The sequence below is a fragment of the Dufourea novaeangliae genome, unplaced genomic scaffold (genome assembly GCF_001272555.1).
Source record: "Dufourea novaeangliae isolate 0120121106 unplaced genomic scaffold, ASM127255v1 scaffold125, whole genome shotgun sequence".
In the NCBI taxonomy this organism is placed as follows: domain Eukaryota; kingdom Metazoa; phylum Arthropoda; class Insecta; order Hymenoptera; family Halictidae; genus Dufourea; species Dufourea novaeangliae.
The window spans coordinates 4,072,046-4,084,905 of NW_015374020.1; the positions used below are offsets into that span (position 1 = coordinate 4,072,046).

The 12,860-nt window shown below is 36.0% G+C and overlaps 4 protein-coding genes across 4 annotated transcripts; 2 read left to right on the top strand and 2 right to left on the bottom strand.

The window, feature by feature from the left end:
• Nucleotides 1–581: 581 nt before the first annotated feature.
• On the bottom strand, nucleotides 582–2,689 carry LOC107189086 (cat eye syndrome critical region protein 5-like). The gene is made up of 3 exons (XM_015577519.1): nucleotides 2,569–2,689; nucleotides 1,062–1,879; nucleotides 582–992 (listed from the first exon to the last, which is right to left on the bottom strand). Exons 1-3 carry the CDS (start codon nucleotides 2,623–2,625, stop codon nucleotides 680–682), a joined length of 1,188 nt encoding a protein of 395 aa, XP_015433005.1. The 5' UTR covers nucleotides 2,626–2,689; the 3' UTR covers nucleotides 582–679.
• A 519-nt stretch (nucleotides 2,690–3,208) lies between these two features.
• LOC107189037 (39S ribosomal protein L34, mitochondrial) lies at nucleotides 3,209–3,853 on the top strand. The gene is made up of 2 exons (XM_015577470.1): nucleotides 3,209–3,442; nucleotides 3,522–3,853. Exons 1-2 carry the CDS (start codon nucleotides 3,402–3,404, stop codon nucleotides 3,748–3,750), a joined length of 270 nt encoding a protein of 89 aa, XP_015432956.1. The 5' UTR covers nucleotides 3,209–3,401; the 3' UTR covers nucleotides 3,751–3,853.
• Nucleotides 3,854–3,877: 24 nt separating this feature from the next.
• LOC107188954 (ribosomal large subunit pseudouridine synthase C-like) lies at nucleotides 3,878–5,142 on the bottom strand. The gene is made up of 4 exons (XM_015577357.1): nucleotides 4,929–5,142; nucleotides 4,700–4,868; nucleotides 4,430–4,619; nucleotides 3,878–4,366 (listed from the first exon to the last, which is right to left on the bottom strand). Exons 1-4 carry the CDS (start codon nucleotides 5,140–5,142, stop codon nucleotides 3,884–3,886), a joined length of 1,056 nt encoding a protein of 351 aa, XP_015432843.1. The 3' UTR covers nucleotides 3,878–3,883.
• A 520-nt stretch (nucleotides 5,143–5,662) lies between these two features.
• LOC107189043 (methenyltetrahydrofolate synthase domain-containing protein) lies at nucleotides 5,663–8,076 on the top strand. The gene is made up of 5 exons (XM_015577477.1): nucleotides 5,663–5,992; nucleotides 6,262–6,647; nucleotides 6,730–7,076; nucleotides 7,154–7,397; nucleotides 7,667–8,076. Exons 1-5 carry the CDS (start codon nucleotides 5,974–5,976, stop codon nucleotides 8,051–8,053), a joined length of 1,383 nt encoding a protein of 460 aa, XP_015432963.1. The 5' UTR covers nucleotides 5,663–5,973; the 3' UTR covers nucleotides 8,054–8,076.
• The last annotated feature ends 4,784 nt before the right edge of the window (nucleotides 8,077–12,860 follow it).

Sequence of the window (12,860 nt, forward strand, 5' to 3'; positions counted from 1 at the left end):
AACGCGTTTCAACTTCATCCTATATAGATAATGTGTTTCTAATTGTTGGAGAGAATCGGTATCTAGTATGCCGTCACTGTCAAGGCGTCATAAAATTATACATAGTTATACATACTTCCGAGGGGGGCATTAAAATTGAAAAATGTAATAATTCATCTATAATATAACAAAGGATAGACTGAAAATTGCCTATACATATAGACATAAGATGTCTATATGTGTGTGTACGCGTGCGTTTATATACATTCAGTACCACCTTTGAACACTCTTCTAAATACTATACTCGTAACGCAAGTTATAGAAACGAATATACATAAAAGTCTGAATAGATGTTAATAGATTGGAACACTATTCTTTAGTTTCATCTTGCATACCTGCCATACATCATTACAGAAGACACAACTTTTTCCACCAAAAGGTAGACGAAGGTTTCGAAAATTATTCACCAAGAAAGAAGCAAAAAAAAAATCGTACCTATTTCTTGCTACCTCCAATCCCCTATCGACTTCGCTGTGTAGCGCTAGAACACTGGTTCCAAGAAAAACTAACGTCTTCTAAACAAAATTGGCATAATACTTACATTAGCGAAGTTAATCTACGATTTTATCTCTTTTTCTATCTTAATCGACATTAGGATGTGAACACTCCAAGGCTAAAAGTATGTCCTATATATATCACTTCAGTCGAATTTCTCTTCCTTAAACGCGAGATTAATTGCTTCGCCGACATCTTTCACTACGAACGCAGGCTTGCACAGACTATCATCGACCGGCAAGAAATCTCTAGGACAGTGTTCTGGTATGAAATTCGAATCCCGTCGATGAACTCCGGTTTCGACTAAAATACTGATACAAGCTTTCGCGCTAGGCGGTTGTACGTCTCTACCAAGTAATCTCTTTAGTTTCTGGGGCTTCAACACATCGTCGCCACTACAACGGGACAGATACTTATCGTACAAGTTCGCACCAAAGATGTCGGTGTTAATGTTATCCCTGGAAAAACATACAGTCTGTTTAGTACCTATTTAAACTCTTCTTCTTGATCATTCAAAGACTATTTACCCAATTGCATATATAGTGTCCACATTGTGATTTATTCCAATACTTTTAGCATGCTCACGAAGCATATGATTTGCATGATAGTATGTAACTTCAGCAGGTTTTCCGACTAGAGCAGAATATATCATGTCCTTCCCTGTGATTTTCTTATAAAGGGACTCTAGACATAATAGAAAAGCACCATGACCGTATCTTGGAATTGGTGCTTCAGATACCCATAATAAATCCATATTACATGCCAAGATCGGAATGTGAGGATAAGGAATTTCACTGGGCAGGCTGGCTGGCATGCCATTAGTCATTAGAAGATCAATCATCAATTGTAAGGGAGTTTCCCACGACACTGGTTCACTGAACAGTACAATACCCTCAATTCTAGGGAAATTTGGATCTATAGGACCACTCTGTGGATTTCTCTTTAGCATATTTACATAGTCCAAGGATGGGAAATTTTTTACTAATTCGTGAATAGTTATTGTTTTCTGGAAGCCCAATTCCTGAGCGATTTCTTTAATTGGACCTTGACCAGATATTAAAACTTGCTTATTATGAAAATGTTGGAACAGCCTTAAAGGTGAATGGGCCATGACCACCTGAGACTCCTTTACTTCAAATCCTATCCATTTGGACAGGTCTGCTGCTTTTTGACTACGCAGAGCATTTCCACTATTAGTGACAAATATTGTTGGTACACGAAATTTGCCATCTTTTCCTTGAAGTTGCTTGAAGGCTTCTGGTACTGGTGGCAACACATTTTTGCCACGTACTATTACACCATCAATGTCAAAGAGCAAACCAAACTTTGGCTTGATAGTTAAATGCTGAAAATAAAAAAAGCATGTTCCAATAAATTGTTTTTATTATTTCTGACTTATATTATGTTTAAAATATTCATTGTAATGTATATGCATTTGTTAAATTCTCACTATCACAGCTGTTGGACATGTACAACTACTTCATATTTTTGGAGCAAGACATTGAAACTGTCCCACAGCCTTGAGACAGGATATAAAAATATACTTGACTCTAATGGTATGCAGTATATTTTTATACCAGCATATATTGTAATAATACATTAACTTTGCATCATTTTTCTTTTAATATTTTATAATTATAATAAACTATACTATATGATTAAAATATTAACAAAGGAAACAAAAAGAATTAACAATTTACTTTAAATTATACGAAAAATTATTGATCAACAATTCTTTCAAATCAACAAGTTCATTTGAATTTTAAGTTACTCAATTTCAACAAGGCTCATAAGCAGGAGAAAAACAAAATCTACGAAAAGATTCTTTTAAACATCAAGGAGTGTTCTAAAGGTTACAGACTACGAACATTATCGTTCCTGATTATGGTTCGCTTTTTGATCAATTCACACCGATTCGTTGAAAGTAGGTCAACCGATTTGTGTCATAAACAAAAGAAGGCATGCATGACGAATCCACCTTAAAGTACAGAACCAGAATCGAACATAACAATGATGACATAAAATACGACTCACTCTGACACCCGTGAACCTTGCGATGTTTGGTCGCAGCAGTATCTTCATAATTGCCATTTCGGGCAGTGACAAGCGCAAGTGAGGATCCAGTAACGATATCTTAAGCCTATATGCTATGTTCAAAGGCTACTTCTCACAGATTGATTATGCATAATGCAACGTTTTGAGGTTATAGTGACCTACAGATCACATAATACATATGATCGTATTTTTCCCACGTGCCGTAAGAGGACACAGTACACGGTAAACGATACGACCGACATCGCTGTCACATCTGCAGTACGTGCGTGGCGTTCTTGGGCTTAAAGGTTTTTTGACGATATATATTTTGACTAGAATGAAAATCGAGATAAATGTAAGACTAAAAGAAGTATACCTAGCTCAATTGATACTATAACATCTTTATTACATAAGTATACATCCTGAATGATCCTGAACAAAATAATTGTCCATTCACTACAATCTAGCTGAATTAGCCTCCCAGGCCCAGGACTTGCTAGGACTGCTAGCTAGCTGCAGCTAGCTGTGTCACTACCCACCGCAGATTCACCGTTCTCATAATGTAGAGGTCTTTAAAATCAGAGGCATTTAAGGTGTCGGTACTACAGTTTTGGTGGGCCACCAGCTCCCATAAGATGAAATGTCTACTCCTATACCTCGTTTGTGCCTCTACGTTATGAGAACCAATGAGAACGGTGAATCCATGGACTTGAAGCAACCTGAAGGACGGTGCATAGTTCTGCCTGCGGGTGCTTTACAACTTCGAAACGTGTTACAAAAGGCCGTCGAAAGTTCACATTAAACTCTGAAACTAACCTTTAAAGGAACGCAACATGCTGGGCACATTAATTTCCAACGCATATCAAACCCTTCCGTGCGTAATCATCTTACACATTTTTTGAAATCAATATAAACGTATATTTTTTTAAAAAGGTTATGTATTTTATTTACAGACGTCTTCTGTCATTAAGTCAAACTTGTTCGTCAATCATTGGTTCTCCGACGTTAACAAATCAGTGGAGCCTTACATTAAGTAGAACGAAAATGCGATATCATTTTCCACGTCCGAACGAATATAAACGTATTAAAAAGCACGGTTGGTTTACAAGAATGTCCACGCCTGCTGGTAGAAGAATCTTAATGAGGAGAATATTGAGAGGCAGACACATACTCAGCCACTGAGCATAATATGGAGATTCTGTTATCCAAATTATGTACAATCATTATTGTTTATTGAATATAGTAAATATAACATAGAAATAAAAAATACGTTAATATCATCAAATTAGAATTCCATTATTTGCACGAAACAGTCTTATTTATTCTTCATTAAACACTTAAATTCAAGTTGTTCGCAAGTCCAATCAAACGGTGGTATTAAGGGAGCTTCAATCTTTAAGTCTTCTCCTTTTCTGATAAAGGATGGTAAATCTATTGATTTTAAATGAATGTGAACAGGAATGATATGTTGCTGTGACCTTTTTACATTTAGCAACTGCAAGATTGGTTTTTCTAGTACTGGTGGTAACTGTGTGTATTCCAGGAAGGGATCAACTTGAACATAAGTATTTCCAATTTTCTGGATTCGTGATGCATACATATTATCTCCTAATACTGGACAATATAACACTGTAGTTGCAAAAAGTCTAATCGCATGCCACTGTATGGTAGAAGATCTCATTTCAATCAGCGAACATAAATTAAGGGTAGAATTGGACAAAACTTTAAAGTCTACGCTTAAAGGTTTGATAAGTTGCCTTTTCCTTGCCCTTTCTGACCATGATGAGACTATAACCGGCTAAAAATAATTGGTCTATAGTTACCAGAGCTTATGAGAGAGGTTATTAATTAAGAAGATTACCTTTCTATAATTGTAATCTGGATTCGATATCATTTCCATTGCCAATTTCTCTTTACCCTTTAATCGCTTTGGCACACTAGTTGTAATTACCAAATAAGTTTTTGTGAAGTTATTACCACGTCTTAATGATTTTTCTATTTTATCTTGAACTTGTGAATCCCCTGCTAAAAGTGTAACACCACTCATATATCTAGTTAAACAATAAATTTATATTCTTACAGAAAAGCTAATCGTAATTTATGATTTACTCCAGTTTAATAAATTTCTTACTTTTCTGGATTTCTGACTACAGTCAACTTTGGATATTTTAAATGTTCAGCAATATGTGGTAGGGCATCTTGCAATGTATAATCTACAGCATTGGGTACAGCATACTTAGTTTGCACTGCTCCTTTCTCAGTACCTATGCCATAAGGTTTATTGAGCGCTATTAGACCATCTACAAAACAAGGAATTCATTTTTAAAATTGAAATTTCTAGTTATTTGTCCGACTCTTACCGCTGTTATAAATTACATTATTCACAAGATCCTCGGAAAACTCTCTCAACGATTTCCAAGGATGTATCCGTTTGTAAGGATGAATGTCTCTTTTTGAGCATTTCTGAGTAGCGTGTTGTGTATAATCTGTTTTAAATGCTTTGGTATAAAATGCATTAATTCCAGGTTTGCAGATGCGAACAAAACTACCTAATTTTGTCGCTAAATTTTCCATTTCTACTATTTAAGATTACATCTACAATTTATTAAGAAAATTTAATACTTATTTAGAAGAACAGTCTTTAATTAAGAATATCATACACATGATCTAAAAGATTGAAACTATGTATGTAGTTTCAAAACTTAAGGTTAACTGCTAAAACAGCCAAAGAAGACAGCTAAAGCACATCGGACATACTGCACATGCTGCACACTGAATACACCACGTGGTATAACGTATAACCACCGACTAGGTATAGAATAGACCTATCATCCAATACTTTTTTCTGTACCACGTTCATAGGGCTACGTAACACCTGTTACCATTTTAGAGTCAATACCCGACGTTACTGATAAAGCATGAATTCTGAGTGATTTAATTAATTATTTAACGTAGTTCACAAATTCACCGTTTTCATAACGTAGAGGGCAGCAGAAAATCCCTGCTTTTTACACTATCGGTATTTCAGATACCGATACACTACTAACATGCACGTCATCTGTGACTGAATCTTCTGTGGTCTGATCAAAGACTGTCAAATGTCTTAGTCTACTTTAAGTTGGATCACAGAATTTAAAAACTGCAATCTGTTTGTACGTTTGATTTCGAAAATTGTTTTTTGCGAAGCTGCTACTTTATAGATATTCAAAGTTCTGGTGGATTTTATTATGTCAAGTTTACTGGCATGGTGTCGCATAGAAATAGAAACAAGCGTAAAAGGGAGTAGAGATAAATCATATAATCTATTTTTGTAAAATAGGATTTTCATAAGCAGCCGTTCTCGAATTTATTATAAATAATATCTGATACAGTTTGGCTGGAATTATTACGAATATTTAATTAAAAATGACAGAAGAACAATTATGTGAGTAGTACTTTAACATAATATAAACAATCGTGCATTGCACGTGTATTCTGAAAATTTGATTGTTATGCGTGTTATTAAAAATTTGTATACCCATTTCTTTCAAATATGAAAATATAAATTCTGTTATGCTATTGTCAGTACTCAAAAGTGATCTTTAATGTACATAGTAGAAGATAGCATGTTGACAAGTTATAAAAAAAAATGGATAATTGTAAGCTTTAATGTTGTTAGATGTGGAGGTTACCAGCTTTATTTTCGTTTCTCAGCACCAGAGGTGACTAAGCACAGTTTCCGACAAAAAATATGGGATTATTTGATGAAGAACGAGCTGACAAATTTTCCTCTCAGTGTATATGATCGTATACCAAACTTCAAAGGTGCCACTGAAGCAGCACTACGTTTGGCAGAGCTGGAAGAGTTTAAGAAGGCAGGGGTTGTAGAGATAAATACAGATAAGCCACAAGAGCCTGTGAGATTTTTAGCATTGGAGGCTAATAAAGAAATATTAGTTCCAATTCCAAGGCTGAGATCAGGTCTGTTTCTTCATGTTACACCAGTGGCTGGTATCACCAAACATAAGTTGAGAACCTTGTCAAAAATTTATGGTTTAATGAAAGTTGGTAAACCACTTGGAGTAGAGTCTAATATAAAGGTATATCTTGTTTGCTATAACAACATTTAAGCTGTACTTATTGGTTTTTATTATTTCTTGTGTAATTCACATTACCTCATAGGTGGACCTTGTAGTGGTAGGATCTGTGTGTGTCAGTCGTGATGGATACAGATTGGGTAAAGGAAAAGGATTTGCAGATTTAGAGTTCGCGATGATGATGAGAATGGGTGCAGTCACTCAAGATACTCTAGTGATCACAACTGTGCACGATTGCCAAGTTCTTGATAGTCTTCCACCAACGTTATTTAAAGAATACGATGTACCTGTGGATATAATTGTTACACCCACTCAAACAATAATAGTAAACCCAAGATTAAAGAAACCAACCAACATAATATGGCACATGCTTAGTGAAAGGAGGTTAAAGACTATGCCAATATTGCAACAGCTGAAAGAGATGGATGAGAAGTAATTGTTGAAACACCTATTTTTGCACCAGTTAGATTGACCTATATGAATAAATACGTTGAATTATTGATTCACAGAGATGGTAAGGTAGTGACATTGAAGGAAGAGGATTCTGACACAGAAGTCCAAAAGCCATACAGGAGTCAGTCTAGCCACTTGAAGGATAAAAAACCTTTTCGGGCAAGGAGAAACTTGGCAGGCAATGATGCTTTTGAAGAAGGAGAAAAAGAGAAAGTGGTAAAGACACGTTTTCCAAAAAGACGTACATTTAGTAAGGCGAAACAAGATGGCAACACTAATCTGTCCTCTAATGATATGGAGGTTAGTGTACAGAAGAGAGCACCATTTATTTCATTCCTAATTAAGGAGTTCCATTTTTTACGACAGTATAAGTAATGTTAATACTAATATTAGTAATGCTAATAATAATGTAATGTTAGTCTGTGTCCCTAAAAGGGAAGTACTCTTTACGTAAACATTTTTATTGATTTAAATCACTGAGAGTGTGTGTGAATTCCCTTTACAAGAATGCTTCAGTTTACTGGATGCTTATGTATGTATACATATGCATACGTGCAATTTACTTTTAGGAAAAGCTCCGAAACGGCGATAAAAACACGCAACAACGTCGCAGAAATCCTAGGCCGAAGTCCAAATCGCAAGTCGAATTCTCGTTGAAGCTGTCGAATATTTATTCCGGCGCAAGGATACGGGACTTGAAGAACGCTTTATCAGAGCGCGGAGTTAAGCCGAACGAAATTGTTTGGCAGGGCTGTCGTGGAATATGTTATCTCCATTTTAATAAACTGAAGAAAAAAACCGATTTACCGGAACAGCCAATACAAGTCGATTCGATAATGGCGAATTTGCAAGAGCTTCGTATCGGTGAGTCGACCGGCAACGAGACCGATTTCATAATAGTTGAACCTACCAAACCGATCTCGAGAATTGAAGTCACCGATGTGACTTCCGTTTGAGAAGGTATTGTAGCGTTTTCTGGAGGGCATACAAATATTTAAAGTAGTATACAGGTTGTTCCATGTTGTAATGGTCAAACTGTCTCAATATGTTTTACTGGCAGACGTTAGGCTGACATTTACAGTGAGTAATGGATGTATTCGAACGATATGAATACTCAAAGATTCAGTATACAGATAAGCATTGTTCACGTATTACGTTAGAGTGAAGAAAATGGTACATGTATCGGTCGATATTTATTAAATATATTTCATTGACTATAAATTTGAGAGGAGGAGTGAAACGTTTAACGTTAATTCGTACCAATATTTTAAATAATAAATATACTTGTATTACTCACTGTATGTGTACACGAAAATCCAGAGAAACAACATTCAAAGAACAATGATTTTTATAGAACACACTGATACAGTTTGGACAAACCTGAAACAATCTGCATATTGTTCATATAATTGTACAATTTCTGCCGTTATACGGCGAGTATTTTTTTATAGCGATTCTTCCAACTGTGGCTGCTAATTTTCACGGATTAGTAGCCGTTTATAACATTTTTAAAATACGTTAAGCTTTACAGGTAACGCGCGAATGCAAATACGTATTTAGATGCTAAGCGCAAGGTGAATCATTGTCTGTTGTGTATAACAAGTTAAGTTGCTAAGGCATTTAATTTATAACGAATTTTTTCGACGGTCTGTCTAAATGAGTCTAACAAAAGCTTTACGTTTACATGTGTATGGAACTTAAGTCGCTAACATTATTTAACTCAGATTAAACTCTTATTATTATTTACGTTCGATTAACGAGCCCATGACAATATTATTAGTTTCGAATCGTTTCAATGATATTTACTGTGATTACATAAGGGTTATTTAACCAGTAAGGGTTAGCGGATTTGAATGATTTGTCGCAAGGCCTGTTACCAGAGCCCCAGGGTGCATATCTGTGTAGCAGTCGATAACGCTTATCTGATCCTACAGACTGATGATAATAGATTAATTAATTGTTAAACAATACTAATCCCTGGAGAAAAAGAGTATTTTCGTCAAGAATTAACGAATCACGTTACAATTTCAAATCGATTGAATACTTTTTATCGGGGGCTAACCATTTCGGGGAATAATATACAAAAACGTGTCGGGTATAATATTATTTTTCTCGGAGAATATTTTCGCAGAATGGTAGATAGGAATAATAAAATTCATTCTATTTTCATGCTGATGTAGTCTTACCTATATAGTCAACGCTAGTGTTGAGGGATGGAAAAAAAGAAAGATATGTACACTGCTCGAATGAATCTCGCCGCGAGGGCCGTGTATCGGCCCTAGCTATTCAGCGGCAAGAATCATACCCGCGCAGCTGTACCCAGTTCGTGTGATAGAGATGATAAAGGGCAATACTTTTGTGATATTAACAAACGTAATTTACCGTTCTTAGAAATCATAGATGATTTATTATTAATTATTACATTGTTGGTTTTTGTTACGTATCGCAGCTATTACTGAGATATTAAAACAAAGAAAGGTGTGTATTCTGTATCCGCTGGTCGAGTCTTTGATGCAGGAAATTCTGAACAGTTGTGAATTTATTTTCATGTAAAGGAATAAACGAACGTTTCTAATGCTACTGTAACAGTGTATTTTCTGTGAACATTGAAAATAAGCCATCGACACTTCTTTCCTTCGTCCCTTCTCGATTTAATTCCTCGATTCGACCAATTCATCGTTAGACAAGCAATTCACTCATCGTAGTTGATCTATCGACGTTTCTTTTCACCGATTTCGAGGTAGAAGTCTTGAAACTTTTATTCCTGTGGTTCGACCTTTACATGAACTTTGATCGAAGCTTTCGATAAGCATGTTATCGCTTCATTTCATCGTCCCTTTCCTGCCTTATTTTATCCTTTCACTATTCAAAGGGTACCCAGAGATTTTCGAGGGTTAGAAATCAGATTGATTTAGTGCCAAATCAATTTTCAAATAGGGGTGTCTCGAAAACAGAATGATATATAAAAAATGCTTTATTATCTTGTCATAAAAAAAATCACTCTCTTATTGATTGCATCTCCAACAATGGAGCATCCAATTTAAGATTCGACTTCTGTTGATACGAGGACTGCAACAATATTCGAAGGAATCCTCCATTTTTCCCACAACCGACGCAATAACACGCGAACAACTTGGTATTCTTCGGTTCGGTATCGTGAATTTTTCGTAAAATAGCAAATAAACTCGCGATAACACCGTTCGTAAGTCTTGGTAACGAAGACTGCCGAAGTTTTATAGGGGGTAAATCGATCGTAAAGAGCGATTCTCGTCGCCTCTGAGCGGCAAATTGCATTAATCTTGATCGAATTTCGTAGACGCGCACGTCCCGTCGAACCTGCGGGGGAAATGAAAGTTCCTTTTCCAACGGTCGAAGCTTCGCGAAGCCTTGAATATCATTAATATCCGCGAACGTAGGCGTGTTTCGTCCTCTGAATTAAATTAACGGTCCTGGTGAATATAATTACGTTGTTCGTCATCGTCGAGTTCGAGTTTTGTGGGACAAATAAAAATAACGAAACGATTTGTCGATCGATGCAGGATATTTATCGCGGACATACACGTCGTAAGTCTTATTTTATTTCTTTTCCCGATATCGTGCGGTTATTTTTACATTTTCTATCGTTCTTTTATCGATGAGTAGCTGTTTTTTTGTTCGTTGTACTTACAGGGTTCCATGCTTATCGCCTGGCATCGGTCAGAGACGGGCAAATTCATTCTCTAGGTAAAGAGTTGCGAATAACGAATAAAAGATCAAAAAGTTACTTCGTCATTTTTAATCGGTTAAACGTAGAAATTCCAATTTTTAGAATAAAATAATACTTCTTGAGTGAAAAAAAATACTTATATTATTTTCATATTATTCGAATAAAACTGTGCCCAAATTTGGCATCGACGCTTTATCTATATTTCGTCGTGAACTTTTTTGCTTTCGACCCTCGCGGGCTTAGCTTCCCACGTAAAATGTATATTTCCAGCAGAAATTAATTTATAATAGTTTGTGCGGCTACTCCCTCCGGGGAGGGGGGGGGGGAAGGTAAAGAAGAAATTTATGAGGTCGTAAACGTCTGCTTTATCGATTTCCTATCTGTGGAACGTGGAACCAATAGTTACCGGACGCGTACGAAGAAGTAAATTTCTATTTAAGTCATGCCTTTTATGAATCGATCCAGTAGAACTTTTTGAATTAAAGCGGGCACGATAACACGGGACGCTTTTTCAACTTCAACTCGTAATTAAATCTTCCGATTAAAAATCGTAATATACTTCCCATCCAAAACTAATATTTACGGACGTGTAAATTCTTTTCACATTTTCATTCCTGGTTGCACTTCGCTAACTATGGTTGGAAAAAAATGGAAAAAGTGTCTAGACAACCAACGTGTTTTTTGTCTACATTTCCTTTTCGCGAAACGGCGCCGTTGGTATCGATTATTCGGCACTTGTGCGACAAGCATGCTGCTTTATGCCCAATCCTTGTTTACGATCGTTGTAGATGTCGTAAATATCAATTACACACGGTGAGTTTCACGACAGCGTACGACTGCAGCAAAAGCAGCTATCGGATTTCCTTGTTTAAATGTTTACCGTGAAAATATTTGCGATTGCCGTCGTCGCCATTCTTAAATCGATAAGCTGCATAAGACAGGGGGGACAGGTATCGGTCGAATTGTCGAACCATTTTGATTTCGTGGTACAACGTTATCGTATTTATACTTTACGTGATTATTTACAAAATTACATTACTCATTGGTGTTTGTTTACTGATTATCGAGTGTGCAATCGATGACTGTGCGGTAGGATCTCTATTATTCGGGGGTTCTGTTGTTTGCGGAGCATTTAATGCTGTAAACTACGGATGGATGTATGCATTTCTCTTTTACTGGAAAATTTGTTAATCGAAATTTTGATTGTAATAGTTTGTCGTGAAATTTGTGATACGGTTACATGTTCTATAACAACTATGATTAGTTATATTAAATAGAACTCGAAATGATTCGCGTGTGGAAGGAGCTGAGGATGTCGCGGTGTTAGCGATAATATGGCGGCCAGGAAGACACGATTAAACTGTATAGAAACAATCATTACATGATCTGTAACACAAAAAAGGCACAAAAGTATACATTCGTCAGTAAGCTTGTATAATTGAACAATTAAAAACGTTTTTTCTCTCTCAATATTTCTACTAGAAAGTTCAGATAATTATAGATTATGTTGTAGGCGACCGCCATTTTTTTTTCTTATACTTATCCCGGTCTAAGACACTTTACAAGTAGTAACAGTAAACTATGTAATATTAAGTATCCTTCGCTATTATTAATGATTAGACTGCGGATATTAATGCATTTAGATTGAATGTTTGCATAATATAAGGAAAGAAAGACTCTTCAATCGATGATAATGGTCTACAGAATAGTTTAAAGAAATGGAAATTTGCATAAATATCCGCAACATAATAACAATACAGAGCATTTATGTAGTTGATAAAATACTTGGGATGAGTCATGTGGGAGTAGAAGGTAAGCTTTCATTATGACTCAATCCATTGATATTCTTAGTGGTAGAAAATTGAGCGTTTCATTCGCAGAATGATCGCGTTCCATCCGTTCAGATAATGGAAATCCCACCGCATATGTATGTATGCAGGGCAAGGTTGTGAGTCGTTAAACAAACGATTAACGCGTCGAACTATCCTATTCGGCGAGAATAACGTCAGATAGTTGATCGTAATGGACTAACAATAAGATTAAAATGTAAGATTCGT